This window comes from Scardinius erythrophthalmus (genome assembly GCF_964197995.2).
Source record: "Scardinius erythrophthalmus genome assembly, chromosome: 17".
Lineage (NCBI taxonomy): Eukaryota > Metazoa > Chordata > Actinopteri > Cypriniformes > Leuciscidae > Scardinius > Scardinius erythrophthalmus.
Window position 1 is genome coordinate 36,920,854 of NC_138237.1, and position 25,387 is coordinate 36,946,240.

General features: G+C 39.5%; 1 protein-coding gene across 1 annotated transcript; it reads right to left on the minus strand.

Moving 5' to 3' along the window:
- Positions 1–4,058: 4,058 nt before the first annotated feature.
- Positions 4,059–24,902, minus strand: LOC308706117 (prolyl 4-hydroxylase subunit alpha-2; the record flags this gene model as incomplete). Its single annotated transcript, XM_081391497.1, has 14 exons — positions 4,059–4,500; positions 4,664–4,760; positions 4,891–4,959; positions 5,059–5,118; positions 5,225–5,275; positions 10,223–10,322; positions 13,179–13,249; positions 13,672–13,839; positions 17,648–17,805; positions 21,149–21,358; positions 22,644–22,775; positions 23,637–23,788; positions 24,191–24,287; positions 24,821–24,902. 14 exons carry the CDS (start codon positions 24,900–24,902, stop codon positions 4,430–4,432), a joined length of 1,518 nt encoding a protein of 505 aa, XP_081247623.1. The 3' UTR covers positions 4,059–4,429.
- Between the last annotated feature and the right edge of the window lie 485 nt (positions 24,903–25,387).

A 25,387-nucleotide genomic window follows, 5' to 3' on the forward strand; every position in this document is an offset into this window, starting at 1 on the left:
ATGTCCAAGTTTAACACTTAGAGAAGGACGTAGCAGGAGGATGTGGTGGACACGACCCCTCCACAGTTTTTGCTGACACTGCACCCTGAATCCAAACCAAATCATACCAAAAACATTTCTCCGGGTTCGAAATTCCCCCATGTTTGAAATGTGACTAGGTTGCTCAACTTCTATATGCAAGCTTGTCATGTAGCGTCGTCTCTATGACAACCATGTCACTCATTCAATCTAAAGCCTCTCAGTAACCAGTATAAAGACACAAGCACTGTGAGTCTTATAGTATCTACATGGTATTCTGCCGTTGATTAACAATTTGCGTGGGGATGCACTGATATGAACATTTTGGCCGATACCGATAACCGATAATTCTTTATATTTGGAAGCCGATATATTGGCCGATAAATCTAAATCTAAATTTGTATATTGTTTTTGAGAGCCTGATTACAAAAACAAAAGTCTCACCATTAAAAGCCATGTCCCAAGCACACAATTACAATGTTCTCATTGTAACTTTATGAAGCCTATATAACAGACTTGAGCTGCACATGTTGCACTGAACCGTATTTTCATTTTTTGAAGTGATTCCGATCATATTTCAAGCAATTCAAAGCCATCATGTTGAACAGTGCACATCTAGTGTCCATATTTCCAGTAATCTGAAGCATCTGAAGAGTTTCAGCTGAAGGAAAAATCCATTATTCATCGGCTTTAATATATCGACCAAATTTTATTATCGGGCCGAAAACAATAACTTAAACAATGTACATATATCATCCGATACCGATATGTGGCCGAAACATATCATGCATCCCTCAATTTGTGCTTTCTTTTTTCACTTTTATATATTTTATTCTATATTACATAAGCAACTTCAAATGTGCACATTAAACTCTTATTTCATAAACACATTGTTGCTGACAATTATGCTACAATTTTTGTTTTTAATTCTGTGTTAAGCACTATATTTTCTTAAAATCTACAGCTTCCTTATCGTTTTTTGGGAAGGTATCTCTTCCTGTATGTCTTCTCTTTTATATTTTGTTGGCAAATGTGTAGGCCACTAAAATGAAATGGGCCCAATTTTTCAAAGCAACAAAAGATCTTGCCAGATTTACCTTAATAAGCTTTAAAAACAAATCGAATACATAAAAAGTAAATAAAAACAGAAGTTTGGTGTGTTTTACTTCCACTTTTCAAATCATTCTTACGCCCTGTACTACTAAAGTTTGTAAAATCTACAAGCATGCATTAATAGTGATGCTTGCCTTTGCAAACACCACTAATAAATCTACATGTGACGAATCAGTAGACTGAAATTTAGCAATTTAAGGTCAAACTGATGAATAAAGACATGTTCACTGAGCAGGAGCCAAACATTATTGGAGGTACTGGGATGTTAATGGGATGTTAGAGTCTTCCAGCCGCACTGGCCCATTTCCTGTCAGCATGGGGCAAAAGTACAAACACACTGGCATCATGACCCAGTTTTGCATCCACTGACACCAAACGCCAGACACCACAAACACAAATACAGAGGGTTACAGAACACTTCACTATCCTTGGGTCAGGTTCACCCACGCAATCAAAAAAAAAAATCCTAAAATCCCTGTTTTCTGGTAAGCCGGAAATGGAGGCCTGTGCAATAACACACAATACAATTCAGTTTCAAATGGTTTCTCTGAAAACTGTCTCTGACAATAATTCAGTTTAATGTTAAACCAGTGCATAATGATCAGCTGTCTACAATATCAATACAAAATTGTTCTCAATTGATTTAGTTTTTTAAGAAAATATCACAGATTCAAAATCATACTAACAACTCTTTGAATAGTTGTTCTTTCAGAGTTTTAATTAAACAGATATATTCAGATTCACATGTACAATACTATCTATTATTATTATGGTTAAATATGTTGAACAGGTACCATATACTAATAAGATACTAAAAAACAATAACTGTAAAATGTAAAGCACACTGACCATTAAGCTTATCGACATTTGTTTTCTTTGTAATATTAACAAACAGTTAATCTATAGAGTAAAAAAATGCAATATAATGTTGTTTTTAATAACAATAAGCATTTTAATATAAAAACTAATCACATAATCAGCCACTGTACTGATTTTTCACTTTTGACTGAATTCAATGGAAGCTCGTATTTGGGTCCCTATTAAATATGCTAAGGATTCCTCTTATTATTTCTATAATTGGAACCAATTCTAAAAATAAAAAAAATAAAAAAATCCTTAATGGAAATCACTTTTTTGGATTCCAACTAAACCAACTAAAACTAAGTTTTAATAGGACTTTCATGATTCCCAAAAGAATAAAATTCCACTGTAAGACATCAAAATTAATTTAAAGAAAATCTTGTGGGATTTTAAAACTCATACATCGTCCCAAAAGATTTTCTTTAACTTAAAGCAAGACATCTTACAGTATAACAACACAAGTAGAGTTATGATGGAGATTACACAATATTCAAAAGGATTCTAAGATTCTAAGTTTCAGTTTATCAATTTTAAGGGATTCTTATTTGATTCTTATTTAAAATTAACCATGGTTTTACTATGGTAAAAGTGAAGTGGGCTAACCATTCTATTTATTTATTTATCATTTTGTATAACCACAGTTTTAGTACAAATACCATGGTTAAAGTATGGTTAGTGCAGCAAACCCATGGTTAATTTGTGGTTACCATGGTTTAACTACAACATTTTTTTTTTTTTTTTTTTTGGTCTTATTTAAACCATGGTTAATTTTCATAAGGGCTGTATACAATCCTAAAGCATTTTAAAGCAGGGATGAACAGCAACAGCCGGCCATATTATTATGTATTAAACCTAATTTTGAAGATAATTTTAAATATTTGAAATATCAACATGCTTTTTTCCCCAGTCTTTTCAGTAGTATAGGTTTCGTTTTGACACAGCAGTAGATGTCATGTGACAGACTGCCTTAGGCCTGTCAAATGATCCTTCTTTGATGAGAGCTGGATGCTATTGAATATGAGTAGCATCAGTGAAGACATGTATGTGACTGCATAATAACCGGTAATGTACCGCATCAGTGTCTCCTCATCACGGCCTGCAGGGCTGAATCACACGCGTCCTGATGCAGGCCGAGCTCGCCCATTCACACTCACATATCCATACAAAAATAACACATATCACACGACAACCAAATCATACACACCAAGCTTGCTTTCTTGCATGCCTTCATTTCAGCCGTTTTCCACCCATCAGCATTTGCATTCTATAAGCCTTGCGGTGATATATTCATTCTGTCCGGTGGCTCTCTGAAGCACATCTCAGCGACGGCGAACACATACGGCTAAAACAGCAGAGACTCAAATGCGCCCAGAATAAAGCTATGCTTACCTAGAAAACAATCCGCCACGATGCGCCACAGTCCACAAACCTCACATCCACAATCATGGTCCTACATATTTCTCCTCGCGACCTCTCAGCATCAGCAGCCGTACAATAAAACGACAAGCTCCGATGATGCAGCGTAACACCGCCCTCCTTCTCCTTCTGCTGTCGGGATGATGCTGCGAAACCCCGCCTCCTTCGAATGTCAGATTGATGCTGCGTAACCCCGCCCACTTCGAATGTCAGATAGATGCTGCGTAACCCCGCCCACTTCGAATGTTAGAATGATGCTGCGTAACCCCGCCCCCTTCGAATGTCAGAATGATACTGCGTAACCCCGCCCCCTTGTACTGTCAAAATGACCTCATTACATTCACAGTTTACTCACTGCAGTCCTCAGACAGACAGACAGACAGACAGACAGACAGACAGATAGATAGATAGATAGATAGATAGATAGATAGATAGATAGATAGATAGATAGATAGATAGATAGATAGATAGATAGATAGATAGATAGATAGATAGATAGATAGATAGATAGATAGATAGATAGATAGATAGATAGATAGATAGATAGATAGATCTAGTTATTACCATATGTTTTATATATTTGTTCAAAAATGTTTTCACCTTGTTTGCTGTTTTAAAATATATTTTTTTTATCTAATTTAATTGAAATTGAGGTGTGGAGGGAGGGACTGATGCTATAAATGGTATATTGTATAAAATTGTATGGTATAAAACTAATTTTGAACAAGTAAAGTTCAATAACAAACTAAATTCTTGCAAAAACCTTGATGTCCATGTTTTCTTTGTCTTCATGCATGCCTATCTCGCAATGTTACAATCAACCGCATCATTTCATTTGAAGCAGATAAATGAAGAAACATCATATCACAAAAAACAAACACTCCAGTTACAGACGTTAAAGCAAAAAGTGTTCCTCTAATTAAATAGTTTGAATCCATTTTTGCCTTGACATCACATTGTCTCCTTACTGGATCTCATTACTTGGATCATGAATGTTTCTGTGCAGTCTGCTTTGGGTCTTTTAATCAGATTTGATTGTAGAGCACTTTCTTCGGAACTCTTGCCCATAGGTACGAATCCACTTGTTGGCAACTAGAATGAAGAATTCAAAGGATGAAGTTTTACATTGTGTAAGTCTAGTGCACATATATTGTGTCTTTGACTTTGGGATGAAATGTGACCTGGTTGTGGTTTCTTGTTTTTCAAAAAGAAATTATTTTTCACTAGTACAATACAAACCTCACAGAACACTTACCCCATTTATTGCCTACAAACACAGGACATGCTGCATGTAAAGTTCTGGCATCTTCATTTCCATTTCTCAGCAGGTTAAACCACAGCACTGCTGTACCCTTATGGAATAGAATCATGAACATGTGAGCACAGCTTAAAGGAAGTCATTTCATCAATTTAATTTAATTTAATTTCAATTTAATATGAAGTTATTGTAAATGTGTGGTAAATAAAGGTGCTTCAACTAACTCTCTTTGGCTGAAGTGCTGCACCAATGATAGGGAACACTGTTGCCCCACCAATGTCCACATCACTCATCTAAAATAAAGTAGTTAACTGTCAATAATCTGGAAAGTGGGAATTATTTGAAATATATACATGATTGGTTAGATTATACTCCATAGATTACACCCTCACATAAATTAGGACAGTAGAAATCCGGCCTCCTCTGAGTTGAAAGTCGGAATCATTTGCCAACTGTGGAGAGATTTTGTAACAAAGTTATGAAATAAAACACAGTGCATGCTCTATTCCAGGTACATATCTTCACACAGGACCAGAGGAATAACAAACACTTTCATACCTTTGAGTCATAATGTGGCTCATACTGGCCTCCAATTCCATAATTTGCAATCTGTAAAAAAAAAAAAAAAGTGAATTTGTAGTTACAGATCGACTCAATTCTCACATGAACAGTCTGTTTGAATGTTTCAGGAGCCAAACAGGGTGCATTGTACATTCTCTTCCATAGGTTCACTCATCGCTGAGTAGCGATAATGCAATGGGAAACGCCTTGTGCGGTGCTGATTGTCTGAACCCGTATAAAATCATCAAAGTTTATCTGGTCTGTGCTTTATCTGGTCTGATATTTTCATTGGATGTACTCAATTTGTGCTTCAGTGACTTCGCTCAGTGGAACTTGCTTCGTTCTCCTCTCAGTGAAGCACATGGATCTTCGTCATTGCCAGCCACAGTGCTCTCGCTTCACTGCAAGCGACGACCCGCACATTAAGTGTGTGAAATGCCTCTGCCTGTTGCATGCACATGAGGCTATGTATGGCACTTCTGGCTGCAAGTTTTGTGACAATTTTAAACTCTCCGACCGAGGCATGCTTGCTTTGATAAGGATTCATCCACCCTCCCCTGTTGCTCTGTGGCAAATTACATGGCTGATGCCCGTCATGAATGGGCCTGGGGATCGGATGTTGAGCTACGATCAGGCCAGTTTCTCCCTCTCTCTCTCTCTCTCTCTCTCTCACACACCCAAGCGCTCGCACCCTGCTGATTCGCCTGTAAAATTTCTCCACGATTATTTATACCCCAGTCCAGAGGCACAGAATGCCGTTTCCTTTGGAATGGATGCTGTTTCTTTCACCACGGCATCTGATTCTGAGAATTTTAGGCCCACGGCTTAGTGACCAGTAAGCCTGGCCTTCTGTGGTCTACATTGAGCTCGTGGACGAGCCTCGTGACTTTTCAACTTTTTCATCATGAGATCTCAAGACCCTGGAAGCAGCCTTTTTCCACTCGTCTAACGAATGCAGCGGCCTCTGGCTTCCCCAACTTGGTTGGTTCTGTGGAGCAGGGCTATACTAGCATTCTGGCCACTTATCTTTTGTCTTCTTTTGCTCCATCTTGGAAGTCCTGCCCTTTTCTTCCTTCTAAGTCCTGTAGTACCACTTCCATCCTCGTTGGAAAATCCTACTCAGCAACTGGGCAGGCAGGTATGGCGCTTCATACCATGGCCATTCTTCAGGCCTACCAAGCAGACGTCCTTAATGAAATGGACAAGGGTGGGGGCCTGACACCAGAGGTGGTCAAAGAGCTGTCAACAGCCGTCTTTGGTTAAATCTTTCTGAGATTCGTGAAAAGCAGACAATTTTTCTACTGGAAAACTGCTAAGACGCAATCTGCTGCCCTTATGCAGTTCAGGACCTACTAACCTCCCACTCCTGCCTTCGTGCCCAGGGACCGCCTTGCACACAGGAAAGAGACCTCCACGAGGAGTGATGAACTGTGACATCCACCACCTTGCATGGTTTGGGGAGCTCGTGCCCGTCTCATGCCTTGCCAGTGCCATCGTAAGCTCGTTGACCTGAAACAGCCAGATACACCCGCTGCTTCAGTGTTGTGGGGTCACTCCTGATCTTCAGGTCAGTAAACGGAGAGCTTCCCCCATCTCAGGAGTGAGGGACAGACCACTAAGGTGTATCTGTTCCCCCTTGAGATGATCTCTAGGCCAAATCTGTTATACCCACCGCCATGCACGTTTCGTGATACGTTTCGGGTCCATCGGAGATGTCCAATCGATTTCTTAGGCGCGCCAAAAGAACACCACAGACACAGTGTAATCAACATGGGAAAATCTCAGAGTAAAACTGGGAGTTGTGAAAAATATGATACGCAACCCTCCTTGCTTAGACGGGATTCATCCCACGGTAACCAACAGCGCCCTAGAGGCCTCCATCGGACATGAACCCTTGATTTTTCAGGCACTACTTCATCGTTCCAAAGAAGGGCTGGGGTCTGCGTAACATATTGGAACTGGTTCGTCAGAATCTTTCCCTCTAAGGGAAATTCAAGATGCTGACGTTAACAACTATCCTGGCTTAGATCCGAGCAGGGGACTAGTTTGTTACCATGGACCTGAAGGATACCTATTTCTAGTGATGTAGTACACTAGAAATAGTACCGGTAGTACCGGTTTCGGACTCGACTTTTTTCGGACCCGACTCGACTCAACGCATTTTTTTATGTTCATATAAAAAAAAAACACACAACACATAACAACAATAATAATAAAATGCAATGTTGACGGGCATTATTTGAAAATTATATCCCATGGTGCAATGCAAAGATACTGCCGTCAGAGCCGTTTATTTATCTCTATGGCTCTGCTGCTGGTGAGTGTCAGTAGGTCAGTGTCAGTAGCCGCGTTTCCATTACCGTTCAAATTGCGCATATTGAAATTGTGAATTGAAAATATGCACAATGGAAACAAGTCAATTTCGCAAAAACTCCCGTTTATCGCAAAAAAGTTTTTACGTTTGCATGAGGGGGTTTTTCAGGCAATTCGAAAAATAAATATTTCGCAAAACTGCAATGGAAACAGTTTTTGCGCATTTACAGTCACCTGACTTAGAAGACGCAGTGTGTTTGAGGTCCATGTATAGCTACGCAAATAATAATAATTTTATATTATTTTATTATAACATTTAATAGGCTATATTTAGAAGACGCTTTTATGCAAAAAAGGAACAAATTTAAGCTGAGTGTGGAGCGCGCACTGCATGACACGGAGGCGCGGCTGCGAACACTTGCATTTTCCTATCAACAGTGTAAACAACTTAAAATACTCTATCATTTTTGGTCATACAGAAAATAATAATACATTATTCCCAACTACTTTTATCTGTGTAAACTCACAATAACAAGAAAACGTTGTGCTTTTGTAAAAGAAAAGAAAACAATCAGACACACTTTCATGATCTCCGTAAACTGGAGCGCGAGAACTGAAACAAAATATAGCCTATGTAGGCTAAAGCTTGAAATGTCCACTTTAAAATGAACAAATTCGAATCGAAGGCTAATACCTTCTGATTATGTAATCCGTATGAAAGGTGCATTTCTCTCTAAAAGCGCATCTGCTTAACAGCGGAGATGGAGATGTGATTTTAGCCGACACTTAGAAAACAATAGTTTATTAATAATATTAATGGCTCTTCTCATTCAGCACTGCGGGAAAAATATCAATTCCAGGTTCTAATTTGGCCTTAGAAAACCAGTAAAATCGACATGTTTTCCAAATTAATTTGTGAATATTTTAAATGTTTAATAAAGGGGCAAAAAGTCATAAACAAAAATCAGAAAATTATCGATATTTACTTTTTTGCGCAGCAGTTGGTGTAGCCAGTTCAAATAAAAATTTTGTTGTTCAACTTTGCGTTTTAAAAAGACAACAACCATTCAACTAACTGTTGATTATTAACTGGGGTGATATTAAATCATGAATATGAAAACTGACATGTTTTTATGGTCTTGGTCTCGACTCCTAAAGACTCGGTCTTGACTCGGACTCGACCCTTCAAAGACTCGGTCTTGACTCGGACTCGACTGTATTTGAAAACCAACGGACTCGGTCTCGACTCGGTCTCGACCCTTCAAAGACTCGGTCTTGACTCGGACTCGGCATAGGTGGTCTCATCCCCATCACTACCTATTTCCACATCCAGATCATTCCACGGCACAGGAGGTTCCTCAGGTTCGCCTTTGGGGGAAGGGCATGCCAATATCGGGTTCTTCCATTTGGTCTAGCTTTGGCTCCGTGGACGTTCTCCAAGTGCATGGACGCATCTCTGGCCCCTTTAAGGCACCAGGGCATCCGTGTACTAAATTACATAGACGTTTGGTTCATTCTGGATCAATCGAGGGAGTTGGTGTGTCGTCACAGGGATGTCCTTCTCCACCACCTCTGGTCTCTTGGTCTCAGGCTGAATGCTCAAAAGAGTGTCTTAACACCTTCTCAGCAGACCAATTTCTTGGGTGCCCAGCTAGATTCACTATTGATGCAGGCCCGCTTGGTCCCTGCTCCAGTTTCCAGTTTCTGTGCATGCTTGGCTAAGACGCAATCTGCTACCCTTATGCAGTTCATGCCTAGGAGGGCCAGCTAACCTCCCACTCCTTGACCCCTGCCTTTCGTTTCAGTCTCGGCCATCATGTCGCAGTGGGCACATAACGCAAACTTCTGGGTCTCATGGCAGCAGACTCTCCTGTGCTGCCGTTGGGTCTGCTTCACATGAGGCTGTTCCTGTGGTGGATGAAACTCAGGGGCATCCATCCTTCTTAGCCAGCTTTCCGTTTGCTGAGAGTATCGAGCACCATTGCCTTCGTGTCTTTTTGTTACAAAGGGTCAAGATGGGTGCGGTCTGCCCCCGTTATGTTAACAGGATGGACGCCTCCCTGACTGGTTGGGGTTCGGTCTTCAAGGGCAGACTGGCTTGTGGTGTTTGAACGGGCAAGCTTCTTTCGTGGCACATAAACTGCCTAGAGTTGCGCGCCGTCTTTCTGGCTCTGGATCACTTCCATCCGGCCCTGACGGGCTCTCATATTAATATCAGGATGGACAACATAGCAGTGGTTTCCCACATAATTCCCATTGCTTCATCGCAACCTATGAGTTGAGTGAACCTATGAGCTTACCTCAAGGGCATCCAAGATGTAGGTGTCTTTTTTTCCGCAGTAGTTTCAATTTTGATATTTTTAGGTCAAACCGTTCTTGTCTGTCAGTCATATAATGCAGGTCTATGGTCACGGTCTCAAAGAGCATAAACAGAGTTCAAATTAAAACAATTCCCCATCGTCCAAATTAAACAATTCCCCATCGTAAGTACACATTGATGGCCTAAGACACGAAACGAGCAGTTGTTGTGAGAAAACGAACAGTATTTATATAGTTTTTAGCTCTTATACACAGCCACGTCCAAGTGATCTGAGGGCGCGCGCGCATCCTGGTGTGTGTAATCCTACTAGTTTATGCTTGAAATTCAACCTAGCATTTTGATTGGGTTAAAACTGTGAATACCTGGAGCTCCTCTGCTGTCTCCAATTCTAGACCAGTGACATCAGCAATTCTTTGGTTGACCTGTGTGATCACAGGATCTTCATCTTCAGAGAGCCACGCACTGAGAGACATAAAGAGGACGATCACATTAAAAACTAAATGTCCTATGTCCTTCTTCTCAACTGCTAACTGCCCTGGACTATAAGTATTCCCTTACGGAGTAGTTTTCTATTTTTCATGTTTTGCTTTGTTTTGTTTTTTTATTATAAGCCCATACTAGTTCCCACTGCACATGAGTCCTCAACCTTGACATTAATAACACAACTCACTGTACACAGCTAAGCTCTGCATATTATACAAATGTACAATTATTTGTCATGCCAATGACTATTATTTACTGTATATCAAATGTGGGGGAAGGGTGTCACACCACGAGCAGATGCGTTTGATCTCTGGAGACACGTTCAGTCTTCCCGTTTGCAAATTCTGCCATGTAAATAGCGAACCCGCCATGGTCCGAGTGCAACTGGCTTTTAAAGGGAATGGGAGATGAGACTCTAATTGGTTTATTGCACATTACGTCCAAAACACACTCATTACTATTAAAAGAATAGGGACAACCCTTCTAGACCATGCGCTGGGAGCGCAGATCATTTTTCCCGTCGTTAAACTAGCAAAAGTGGATTCGGACATGCCCTAAGTGCACTTGAGCCAGCGCTTTAGACCATGTGCTTAGGTCCTTAAAATAGGGCCCTCTAAGTTGAGGCTCTTTGCATAGCAGTGTGAACAGCACCATTTAAATCCAGTCTACTGCATGGTTGGATTTCATTAGGGAGACTTTGGGCGTGATTACACACGTACTTCAGACAAAGTCAAGCAGGAGGCATTCCCTATAGACCCTTTTACAGTTGGTAAACATGGTGACGTATTTGTGTGGGCGGGGCTTAGCTGGAGGCAGAAAGATCCCTCTGGCCGCTTCACTAACATTAGTTTGCCAGTTTGTTAGCTTGTTTTTTTAACAATGACTGGAGAAAATCCAATTTTATCTTAATGTGCAAGGTCACTCACTGTCCAGGACCGCGATTGTTATTTGCAAAAGTTAATTTTAACGGACGGAACCAGACAGGGTTCGAATTATGATTTCATCTTTGTGGGGGTCTCTTAAAAAAAAAAAAAAAAAAAAAAAAGTAGCCTATGAGCAGGGGCGGTGTAGCTTAATAATGTAATATACAAATATAAAAATTTGTAAACATAATACAAATTTAATTAAAAAAAAGCGTTGGTAACACAGTTCAATTTAACTAGTAGATTTGGTTTAATGTATCACTTAATGTGTATTTAAATGGTCCAGTGGTAGAGCTTTTGCCAAGCGTGTCAGAGGGTGGGTTCGAATCCGTACTCGTATAGTTTTTTTTTTTTTTTCTTTTTATAAAATCCGATTATGTTTATCAGTGGTTGTATATCAGGCAGAGACACGTTTGTGTGCATTTTGTTTTGTAATTTCACTGGAACGAATAGAGAGTCTCCACAACGGATTGAAGCGCGCGTCCGAGTGAAGACTGCGCGAGCCACAAACAAACACAGTATCCGCGCCACTGATCGCAGCGGCAACGAGCACTTTGATCACTTGATTTAAGCATAAGGATGTAAGTGTGATGACGATCCGAGATCCCGTGAGATCCATGTGTTTGGCATCTTGTCCTATCTTTTAAGTCATGCTACAGTAGTCTGAAGGAAAAAGTGCTTTATTTGTAATTTAAAATAATGGTGCTGATGATTTTTAGAGACCCCCACAGGTGTATGATTTTACTGCTTTCATGGGAGCTCATCCTCTCTCTATGGGAGCTCAGCTCCCACTGGCTCCCACGTAATTCGAACCATGGAACCAGATGACCGTACACGCTCAGTCAATGGATGGACGATCTGACAGGATTAACGTTAACGCTACCAACGGTTGAGTGGCCTGACTTCTACACCTACCCGATAGAGAAACTGAGGGTAAAGAGAAACTGAGGACATAAATGTTTAGATGCCTATAACTATGTGCTGAATGGTCATGTAAAGATTTGTGTGTACGATCCGCAGTTCTGCCTAGCCAGCGCCAAGAAAACGACAATGTAAAGAGTGACATATTACGCTGCAATTTTAAAGATGTGGATATTTTCTAGAAATAAAAATTCCAGGTACAGCATACTCATTTTTCATCGATTCTTGCACCCAACAACACAACAAGATTACATTTAACAATAAAAATAATAATTTAAGCTCCTTATTATGTAGCCGAATCTGTGCTGGTTTGTATTGGCCGCCTCCAGTTTTCCGTTTGTTTTGCCTCCAGCTAGCGCCGTGACGTAACTGTGACATCGGCGCAAAAGGGGTCTATAGCATCAGCTCAGGATGCAGCATCTCGTTCCCTACTCAGGGAATCAGGGTTACATGTGTAACTGAGACCTTTCCATCTACCTATTTTATGCAAACTTTGGGATATTGTTATTGTTCAAAAGGATGTAAACACAAGGAAAAGTGTAAAGAAGAAGAAGAAGAAAAAAGTTCACCCACTAGCACTCTGGTTTTGCTATATATATTTGTGAGGCTATCTAGGAATCACATGGATTTTAAAGGGATACTCCACCTAAAAAAAAAAATAATAATAATAATAATAGTAATAATAAATTGCCATTTACTTACCCTCATGTGGTTCCAAACCTGTAAACATTTTTTTTGCAGAACACAAAAGAAGATATTTTGAAGCAAATTGGGAACCAAACAACGACAATGACAATGTTCATCAAACAATGTTTGTTTGCTTGCTTTGTTCATACAATGGAATGAACTATTCCATTGTATGAACAAAGCAAGCAAACAAACAAAAAACATTGAGACATTTCTCAAAATATCTTTTTTTATGTTCCACAGAAGAAAGAGAAGAATACAGTTTTGGAAAGACAGGAGCGTGAGTATGAGTTTTTACACATACCTCTTTGACACACGGGATGCAGCAGAAACTTTTTTTCCAGAGACTGGATCTATGACTTTAGCTCTGGAAAGCTAAATATAAACAGAGTTTTGTGTTGCATTAGATGAATATTCTTAATTACTAATAATACATATTCTATATTTTAAAAATGGTACAGACAATTATCAATACTACCAGTTATCAATTACAAATGTATTTAATTCCATATACAGTACATTCCCTATAATTCCCCTACATCTGAATATTTTGTTGTATGAACATCTGAACATGCAATATATCAAAAGAAAGAACAGAGCCTCTACTCTGTTCTGTCAATGGCAGGAGAAGAGTAAACATGTCTACACTGATATAATACTTTAAAAGAGCAGTTTAAAATATGTACATGTAACCTGCTGTAATTATTTTATATAAAGAGTTGATGAACATGTTGTAGTGCTACTTAATCAAACATAATCGGCATTTAATGTACCTTTTATATAAAATTTGCATGTACCTTTGGCCTGACCAGTGTTTTGATGGTGTCCATTTCTCCTTCAGAAAGAAAGTCATGGTATCGCAGTATCGTTGGCTGATCCCACTCCACTTCCTCTTTAAACAGCACCAGCGGGTTTCCTCTTCCTGTTCTGTACCTGCACACCAGCTTTCTCTCTCTCTGAGGCGTCTATAAGCCATAATGCAATTTTACTCCACATTGACACATTAAATCTAATCTTCAGCACTTTACATTACAGTATTATACCAATTTTCCAATATTCTTGTTTTGTGTAAAGTGTAAAACATTTACTTTTGATGTGTAATGTTTGTTTTATGAAACCTTTTGCTGCATAGATAGCCATGTTGTATATTAGCCCACATTAGCCCAGTAGATAACCTAGCAAACTTCAGCAATTCCAGTGAATATTTAGTTCTCTAATGCACTTGCTGTATCACCCTGGTAACTTACTTAAATGACTTTGTTTGCAGACAGACTTGAAAAATAGGGTTAAAATCAGCCAATCGGATTAAAACTTAGAAGTTGTGGAATGGCAAACCAATATTTATTAAATCCTCTATCTCTGTAAACATGTTTAAAACATAATATTTGATTGGTGAAGCCTTCATTATTTAAAATAATCATTAGGTTTGAGCAGATGCATTTGTGGTGTTTGTTTAATTATTTTTTTAACCCTTTCTCTAATATATTTAGTTTATCTTTTTTTTCCCTATTGTTATATTTTACTGTATTCTTTTTTATTTTGTAATATTGTACAGCAGTTTGGTACACTGCTGTACAATATTACAAAATAAAAAAGAATACAGTAAAATACACAGTTGTGGTTTTTAAAGTCATTTATAAATACATTTTGATTTGAGTCATGTTACATACAAACCATGAGAATTGGAGAGCGGATTTGAACGCCACTACCCGAACATATGGGAATTTTTCATTCCAGGCTCGTTATGAGGATGAAGTATTGATCTCGGCATTGAAGAGCAGCCTTATGCTTTCGGACACGGATGGCTCAGATTGAGGCTGACACCGAGTTGGCTAATATCAGGCTTGAGTGGACTCCACCAGCCTGCCCTTTGCTTTTTCAGTTGGATGATTGGTTTGACTTTCCACTCCACTTCTTTCTACCTGGAAGTGCCAAGGAGTTCACAGAGTCATGGAAAACACCTTTCACTGCCAGGACATGCTTTGCGGGTTCTTTGACCCCCACCACCCTCGATGGTGGTGTGGCCAGGGGGTAATCGGATGTCACACAGGTCGAGCTTGCGATTGCAGTGCATCTGTGCCATAGCCATCCTGCAGGCCCATCAGACCAAGGCACTTAAAGATCTGCACAAAGGTAGTCCTGACCCAGGTCTGATCCCGGATCTGTGCGTGGTGACTGACTGCACAGACTCTGGGTAGTGGCATCTTTGGCTTAACCTTGCGAAGATGACAGATGCTAAGAAAGTGTGCTTTCTTGATGCTCCCATCTTCCAAGTTGGCCTCTTTGGCGACACTGTCCAGGACTTCTCTTGGCAGGTGAGAAGCAGACGGAGGCGATTATGCACATATTTCGTTGCAGCCACCTACAGGCTTCTGAGGTCCCGAATCCCGTCTGCCCATCGCAGCCTCCACAACAGTCACAGTCCAATTCCATTGCAGGCTCTAGGAGTAAGGTAGGGGTTTCAACACCTCTATGGTTAGGGTCACTAGATTGGGACGCAAAGCCTCCCAACATGGCAACCTCTGCTCCGCCTCACCGCGAGGCACCTAACACAGGTATGTCAATAACGTTTGTCCCCTTGGTGCCCCTCCTGCGGACATCCAGATTGGTTTGTGGCGATATACCTGAAGGACCCATACTTTTAGGTCATGATTTTCCCTCGACACAGACCATTCGTATGGTTTGCCTTTGATGGACGATCATATCAGTACAAGGTCCTCCCCTTCAGGCTGTCCCTGTCACCTTGCTTCTTCACGAAAGTCACAGAGGCTGCCCTTGCCCCGCTAAGGAAAGTGGGCATTCGCATTCTGCATTATCTTGACGAATGGCTAATTCTAATGCACTTTCATGATCTGTTGTGTGCACACAAAGACCTGGTGCTCAAGCACCTCAGCCGGATGGGGCTTCAGGTCAACTGGGAAAAGAGAAAGCTATCCCTGGTGCAGAGCATCTCTTTTCTTGGTATGGAGTTGGACTCAGTCACTATGACAGCACGTCTCACGATGGGGTGCGCCCAGTCGGTGCTGAGCTGCCTGAATTCATTACACCGCTCGGATTGATGCATATGAGATCGCTTCAGCACTAGACTCGAGTCCCGAGATGGGAATGGCACTGCGGCACGTCATCGCCATGGCGGTATCCATTCATGTTGCATGTCACAACTCGCCCTTCATCTCCTCCTCTGGAGTCAGCAGACGCTGTGCAAAGTCAGGGTGGACGGTGAGCAAGTCTTGCTGGTTGTGCCTTACCGGATCACCCAGACTTGGTTCTTGGAGCTCATGCTTCTTGCCTCAGCACCTCCCTGGCGAATTTCCCTCAGGAAGGAACACCTTTTGCAAGGGAAACAATCTGGCACCCACGCCTAGACCTCTGGAACCTCCACAGTGACAGACACTAGCACTCAAGCCAGAGCCCCCTCTGAGGCGAAGACACACAGAGATGCGCCGTTGGGTCAGTGCTTTCTTTCCTGCAGAAAAGGCTGGAAAGGCGGTTATCCCCTTCCGCCCTAAAGGTGTACATGGCTTCTATAGCGGCATCTGATGAGACAGCAGACTGTATGTCCTTAGGAAAGCACGGCCTGATCATTAGGTTCTTCAGAGGCGTGAGGATGCTAAATCCTCTGAGACTGCACCTTTGGTCCTTCTGGTCCCTTGGAGCCAATTGAGCTATTTAAAGACTCCCCTCCTGACTGCACTCTCTTCCATCAAGAGGGCTGGGGACCTGCAAGCACTCTCTGTTACCGATATGTGCCTTGTTGGGGACTTGCCTTGAGTTTGGTCCAGCATTCTCACATGTTGTCCTGAGATTCCAGCTTAGCTATGTGCCCAAAGCTCCCACTACCCCATCAGGGATCATGTGGTGAACTTGCAAGCATTCTCTCGTATTAAGGCAGACCCAGCCTTATCCCTGCTGTGTCCAACAGGTGCCCTGCACATTTATTTGGACAGCACAGAGAGCTTCAGATGCTCTGAGCAGCTTTTTGTCTGTTTTGGGGACAACAGAAGGGAAAGGCTGTCTCCAAACAGAGGATCGCCCACTGGAATGTGGATGCCATTTCTTTGGCATACTCTGGACGCCCTCCTATTCTCCATTCAGGATGTGGTCTCTGTCTTGTCCTTTTTTTCTGCATATGAAAAATAACACTTCCCCTAGCGCAAACTCCTGGGACCTGATGTGTAACGTTGCAATTTTCCATGCACAAATCAGGATTTATAAAAATAAACTAGGCGTAAATATGTGCAGACATGGACACGGACATATACGGAACGTGTTGGAGTGAGCGAAGTAATGAGGTAAACAGAATTATTTAAACTCTGTTTTACATCTGATATACACATTTAGATTAAATATGCCACTCTCATTAATGTTAAACACTGAAATTTCATGAAATCAATATCCAGAAGCAACAACATTGTTTTATATTAATTAAAATAGAAGTATTTGTAGTGGATGTGCTGCTTTTGAACAACTTTCCTGTGGAATTCTGTGTTTTAATGTTTCAACTACAGCGAGGATTGCTTGACTGTAGCAAATTAGCTCAAAAGGGAAATATATATACAAGTAATCATAACACATTATGATCATTTATAGCCTAAATATTTAAATCACCCAACAAAGGAAATATATATATATATATATATATATATATATATATATATATATGTGTGTGTGTGTGTGTGTGTGTGTGTGTGTGTGTGTGTGTGTGTGTGTGTGTGTGTGTGTGTAAAATTACAAGGATTATAAATAATTATGAATAGAGAGGCATATACTCACCATCATAACCCTCTTGCCTGTGCATAGAGCCTCATATGCTTTGTCCATGTAGTGAACAGGTGAGTCAAAATGAGGGATGTATTTTGCAGTCCAGGTCTTAATGCTCTCTTTTATGTTTTTGTAAAGTGCAGGCTGAAGCACATCTCCTTCTGTGCGGTCTAAGAACAATTGCAAATTAGATGCATTATGAATGAGTGTGAATTAGTGCATTTGTTTCAGGTGATCTTCATTTAACCTTTGTTAATTATTGTTAATGCACACTGTTAACATGTAGCATTGTTTTGGTTTGCATTATTACACATAATGCATTAGAAGTCAACATACTGTACAGTGGGGAGCAAATGTGTAAAACCATTTTAAAAATCTTTGATATTTTATTTGTCCATTTAAACTTGGAAATTATTTAAAGGGGTGGTATAATGCCCATTTTTACAAGATGTAAAATAAGTCTTTGATGTGAAATTTTAGCCAAAAAATACCCCACCGATATTTTTATATAGCATGTTACAATTGTCCCTTTTTGAGGGTGAGCAAAAATGTGTTGTTTTGTGTGTGTCACTTTAAATGCAAATGAGCTGCAGCTCCCAACACAGAGGGCGGAGCTTCAAGAGCTCACAAAGAGAAACCTTTACAGATCTGTTTATTTTAGGTGTCTTTAACACAGAACATGATTTTACCAAGTACAACATGTTCCTATATCAACATCTTTGTTGATCCCTGAACAACATTACAATCAACCAATCAGATTTGAGGGACACGTTTACAGTTCATGTCAAGTTTAGGCTTAGACCCAGGGTTAGGTGCTTCTACTCCAGTGTTGTTTTAGGGATAACTTATGGGTAAGGTTAGGTTTAGGGGTAGATTTTTGGAGAGGAAGGTTGTTCCAGGATCAACAAAATATGTTGACCCAGGAATACATCTAACTCTACAAAATCAGGTTGTTAGTCTTTACTATGTACTTACTGTACATAATTATTATTATTTTTTTTAAATGTGTTCATGTTGTATTGCAAAACGCTTTTGCTACTATTAAGATGGGACGGGTAAAGGAAGAGTCAACAGTGTAATCATAGATGTGTAACATCTGGACAACTTAAATTATTAATTATATTTATTGAATAATCCAGCAAACTCACTCTCCCAACAAAGGTCTGTGGATATATTCATTCCTATATATTAATTCTATATATAGCCACTTGATATAACTTCTTATTGGCTCACACACCTCCAGAGGGTGTGACATCTTTACACTTTAAAAATCACTGATCACAAGATCACGCCTGTTAGTTATTTTTTGAGAAATCCTGATGTGAAGATGATGCTGAAATACAAGTCTTCTAAGGACCCCCAAGCTTGTGCCAGGCTGCGGCCTTGTCTTTCCATTCACCAAAGATCCTCTGACTCACACTGGTTCTCTCTCATCAAGACAACATCAGCAAAGATCAACTGGAGCCTCAACAAACTTCATCAGGACAGTTTAATTCAAATGGGCGAGACATGCAAGTATTAAACTTAGTCTCATTATTTGATACATTAAGTATCCTTACCCCTTTTAAAGAAGGGCATGTTAGAACTAAACTGATGGTTTGCTCAAGGCTGTTGATCTGCTGAATTTCAAACAATGTGTCACAAACTGCTCTGAGACACGAAGGTTGAGGATCCAAATGCAGAATTTATTGAACAGGGTAATCCAAAGACGTAATCCAGAAACAGGCAAGGGTCATACACAAACAATCCAAACAATAACAGATCAGGGCTGAGGCAAAGAGAGAAATCTGAGGGAACAGTCAGATAATCAAGAGAACCAGGACACGGGAGAAGCCAGATACAAACACGCTCAGAAATGCAGTAGAGACCCTAAAGACTTCACAGATAATGAATGAGAAAACCTGGCCTATATGGGGTGAGCTAAACAAGATAATGAGACACAGGTGAATGTGATAATGGATGAAGAGTCCGGGCAGTGAGTTATGGGAAATGTAGTTTGTGAGGGAATGACAATAGTTGTGGAGTGCCCTCTGGTGGCTTTCAAGGGCACTCCAGCTGGTGACCATTACACAATGCTATAACTTCTAGTTTTCCTTTATTCGGCGTCAGCTCTCTTTTCCATTGCTAAACTGTATGCATGTATGTATGTGTATGTTCAAGTAGTTCAAGTGTTTAGTGCAGTTAATAAAGTTTTGTTCATGTCACACGTAAGGTTGTCCGTGTTTCATGCTCATATACTGGAGTCCCTAATCATGCAGATTTTGACTACATGCTCTTAGTAGTACTGTACAGTAAGAAAGACATTTCCCATGCCCCGGAAATTAACATTTCTTAGAATTAATAACTCATTAACATTGTGGGCCCTATTTTAACGATCTGAAACGCAAGTATCAAACGCGAAATGCAAGTAACTTTCTGGGTGGATCTCGGGCACTGTTGCTATTATACCGGCGGAATAAATGACTCTTGCACCCGACGCAAATCTAAAATGGGTTGGTCTGAAGTAGCTTCATTATTCATAGGTGTGGTTTGGGGGCGTAACGTGAAATAAACCAATCAGAGCGACATCTCACATTCCCTTTAAGAGCAGACACGCTTTTTCCATGGCGGATTGCTATTATAACGGCGGATTTGCCAGGAGCGGTTCACAGCCGAGGAGACCGACGTTCTCGTCAGGGCCGTAAAACACAGAGAAGTGACATTGGGGATGGAGAAACACACCCAAATTAGCTTCGGTTAAACAGGCGAATAATAATTTGGTAAATGTGTAAGCTAGATTTATGCCTATTTTTTCACATCATGGACACCACAATTAATTCCCACGTGTGGAATATTTTTCCTTGTAATTATGTATGGTTTGCAAAAATGGCAACTGCTGCGTCTATGTGTAGATGAGAGAAGCAAAGTGTATGCGCCCTTAAAATAGCATATGAATAACATGCGACTTTAGACTCGGTTTCTCCTGGTCAGTGATGGAATTGTTTTCTGAAACTGCAAAATAGCACCAGGGAAAGTTTGCGCCGAAACACGCCTCCTCTTCTCACTGAACCGCCCCCGGGACCGCAAGTTCATTCCCTAATTTACCGACGTGCATCTGTGGAGGGAAAAGTCCGCTGTGCGTCGGGTGCAAAATAGGAATGAGACATGCGTCGGTGTACAAAGTCAATTGCGCTGGGTGCAAGATAGGGCCCTGAGTGTTTATGGGACAAACAGGTTAATTGATTGTAATATTTTATTAGATTAAGTTAATTCTTTGAACTGATCCAAATATTCATAATTAATTATAACAAGTTATGATTAATTATTAATATTTCTTTAGAGCTAATTTGCTACAGATGTAATTACAGAATTTAATTGCAGCTCTAATTACACGCAGATATTAAATATAGTTGTACAATTTATATTTTTATACTTTCATATTATTATGATATTTTTTTTTCTTCTGATCTGAAGAGGTAGATGAATATAGGGGATAAATCTCTGAATTAATTACCGTTCTTGTTATCTCCTCACCTCGCCCAGATGACAGCAGAATCTGATGGGAAAATGAAGCAAGCTGATAAAGAACCTCCTCTTCAGTGACAACGGCTTCCTCGCCCCGACTGAGTTTCCTGAAGGTTTCTTCCATCCAAAGGAGGGCATACTGAAAGCGTTGATTGACATAAGAGATCATGCCGATGTGGAACGTTTCGTCTGGATCCAGTCTTAAGTTGTGGTTCGTTTCTGAAAAGCCACACATCAAGTTGACGTCACTAAAACCCTCAGAGCCTCAAGTACAAACTGAACAAGATTTTTCGTGTTGGCAATGTGTGTGGTTGCCAAAGCATTGCTAGGTGGTTTGTTACTCTTCCCAGATGAAAGTGCCCAACCCAAGTCTCTTTTCTGGTCTCTATCGTATGGGATTTTTCACAATACACATTTTTTAAAAGCAGCTTTACTAAAAATCACAGTGTTAAAGGTGCAGTAGGTAAGATTGACAGCTAGCTATTTGAAATGACTATACTGCAGTTTAAATTACAATGTATTAGTGAGGGTTGTTTTCCCGCCCTTCCTCCTCAGACTCGACGCTCACGTGGGTTTCCAGATTGAGGACAAGCAACGCAACATGAGCAAGCGCAATTGACAATGGAAGACGAGGTGATACACACACTTGTAAGTTGATAAGTTGATTTATCTGTGTTTTAATATGCTCCCGTTCATAGAGATTTTTAAGATGGATGCCGAGGCTTTTTAGGTCGGGTAGAATCTGCGATCTCTGACCTAGTTTGTTTGCATGGCTGCAATACGCTGTGTTAAGGTCCTTGCTCACCGACCCTGAAATTTTCATGTGCGTTTTTTCGTATTCGTCATTCGGTGGCTGTGAATTGTCAAAACACCTTTCAAAATACTTGCTACGGATGTGAAAAACAGGAAATCGAACATGATCCGAAAATGTTTATGAGGGACGAAGGCCGTGTGTAAACGTGATTGACTCAACGTGAGGTCATATTTATTTTTAACGTGCGAAAATTTCGGAAGAGAATTTCGGACTCAGTTTAGAAATGTTTTTCAGAGAAATAAGTATATGAACTTAGAATGTTTCTTAAATCTCTGCAAACATATGGTGCTTTTATGCTTTAGTCAAAAAGTTACACACAGCACCTTTAATGTTTATATTGTTAAAATGTTAATGTCATGCCGTGTCGCATTTAGCAGATTAGAGCTGGGTGAAAATATACATTTTGTGACAATACAAGCAATCAAGCAGTTGAGATAGAGCTCTATGCAAGAATATGTATGCCGATAAAGTAAGATATACTTATATATCCAACTTTATATAAAGAACTAGGTGATAATAAAGTTACATTTTGTGACGAAATTTGAAAAATTCAGGCAGTTGAGATTTGCTTTATAGTGTTACACTGTTTTACTTATGGTCAGGGCTTTGTTCAAATCACTAAGCAAACCTTAGCAAACAACACTAACCAGGAGAGTGATAAAGAACAAATGAAAGCACCATGAAACGCACCAGAAAATACTGTGATGCTCCTCGGATCTAATCTGTAAATTTCCTGCAGTCTAACCAAAGCCATCACTACTCCCTCCACATCATCTGCACCGGGGAGAGTCTGAGCGCAAGACTTCAGGTCTTCCAAAACATCTGTGAGAAATCAGAGATGTTACTGACTGTGACCTCGATCTTTAAAGCCCGTTCAGTTCAGTGTGTCCTCCTGCAAACGATTCCATCATATTTACAGTTAGTCTACAACACAAAAAACCTGATGAAACCCGTCAGATGCCTCAATAACAGCACACGTCTTCACAATTCACATGACATTTCATTCCTAAATAATATAATAATGGTAACACTTTACAATGAGGTTCTTTAGTTAACATTAGTTAACTACATTAGTTAACATGAACTAATAATGAACTAGACTTATACAGCATTTATTAATCTTAATTAATATTAGTTTCAGCATTTATTTATTTATTCATCAACACTTTATTAAAATCTTGTTAACGCACTGTGAACTAACATGAACTAACAATTAACAAAGATTAACAAATACAGTAACAAATGTATTGCTCATGGTTAGTTCATGTTAGTTAATACCTTAACTATGTTAACTACTGAACCTTATTGTAAAGTGTTACCATAATAATTCGGTAATACTTTAGTTTAGGGTCCAAATCTCACTATTAACTACTTTCCTATTAGCATGCATAATGATAGGATATTGGCTGTTTATTAGTACTTATAAAGCACATATTAATGCCTTATTCTGCACAACCATATTCTACATCCCTTAATCCACCCAATTCCTAAACTTAACAACTTAACTATTAATAAGCGTTAATAAGGAGTTTATTGAGGCAAAAGTCGTGGTTAACAGTTTGTTAATAGTGAGAATTGGACCCTAATCTAAAGTGTGACCAATAATTCATATCATAATCAAAAGTTATGAGAAACTGCAGTGTCTGAATGATCTATTGTGAATTTCTACAGTTGTGCTTTGACCTTTTGCACGTCTTTCTTCTATAATGTCCAGTGTATTCGGCCAGACTTGACTCAGCTTCCTCACAAGCTGGAACGCAGCGAGAGGGTTGCTGATGAACCTCTCGGCATCTTTAGGAGAGTCATCAAAGTCATCCTCAAATGCATTCAGAGTCCTGATAAATAAATTATGTCAATAATTCAAATATTTTAAGATCTTTTACAGACTGTGGTAAAAAAAACACACACACAAAACACCATGTAGGCCTACTCTGTTTGTGTCCTGTTTGTTAACTTATCGATAATTATTAACAGACACTAAACTAAATTAAATGCACCATATTTAATTAACGTAATATAACCTTAATTAAAATGTACTATTTGCGAAGTAGTTGCTCATAAAATGCTTTATGCATTTTGTTAATATTGAACTCAACATTCATAATAATCTCCTCTAGTCATACCAGTCTCAACTGGATTTAAGCTTTTTCTTTGTAATACCAAAATAAAGTTGTTTGCTGTTCTGCTCTGCTCTATATCTTTATACACTATCACACACATAACAAAGAGACACTTACCTTGTCAGAAGGTCTGTTTGGCGCTCCAGCGCTTCTATATATTCATGAAGGGTTGTGGCAAACCTTTTTTTGATATCAATAAGTTGAATCATATGATCTACAGAAAGCATATCACAACAATTAGCACTTGTTCAAAAACAAAGTGTGTTTTCGACAGAGAAGTCATAAACATGCTGTTTTATCATATTGGTTTCACTTTATTTTGATGGTCCCTTTAACACATTCTGTTGACTATAATTATGCTGTCTACTAACTCTCATTAGAGTATTATTAGTAGAGTATTAGGGTTAGAATTGATCAACAGCACTTGATCCAGTAATACTAACACTTTCTCTTCTATTCTATTCTATATCTAAAATAATAATAATAATAATAATAATAATTAACATGTACTGCGTTAGACTAAACTGAGAAGGGTCATAGCACTTGCATGTTGTCCTACTGTTAGTTTTAATGCTTCTATTGTTCTCATTTGCAAGTCTCTTTGGATAAAAGCGTCTGCTAAATGAATAAATGTGAATGTAAAATGTAGAATAAATTGACATGTAGTTGCAAAGATATAGTCAGTGGAATATTCAAAAGGGACCATCAAAATAAAGTGTTTCCATCATCTTATTGCTATAGACTGACCTGTTGAAGAGTAGAATTCATTCACAGCAACACAGGAGATCCAGCATGTTGATAATAACAACACAATCCACTTTGCTTCCATTTCGAGCTGTTAGTTGAGGTGAACGTTCAGTCTTATTCTGTTCAAGGCAAAACTGGTCTCTATATTGTAATGATGCAATGTGGAGAGTTAAGTCACACCTTTCCAAAAAACAGATTACAGCTAATTGTGTTATTGTCTGACTCAATAATCTCCTATGATCAGACCCACGCTCACAATGACAGGTTAGGCATCTCGGTAATTACACCAGGTAACATACTTAGACATTGAGGTCTTCATGTTGAAAGAGAGCTGTGGTCACAACCAGCGGGTGTGTTTACAGTAAAAACATTACTAAATCAAATCTAATAGAGAAACAGGTCATCACAGAGGCTGCTTATGCTTGAGGCGAGTTGTTTCAAAATTTCATAATCTTTTCGTTATTCCTGGTTTATATTCACTTGAATTCTAAAGACTATAATAATGTACTGAACAAAATGTCACAATAAAAATTAAATATATGAACAGTGCTCGAGTCTTGTTTGTGT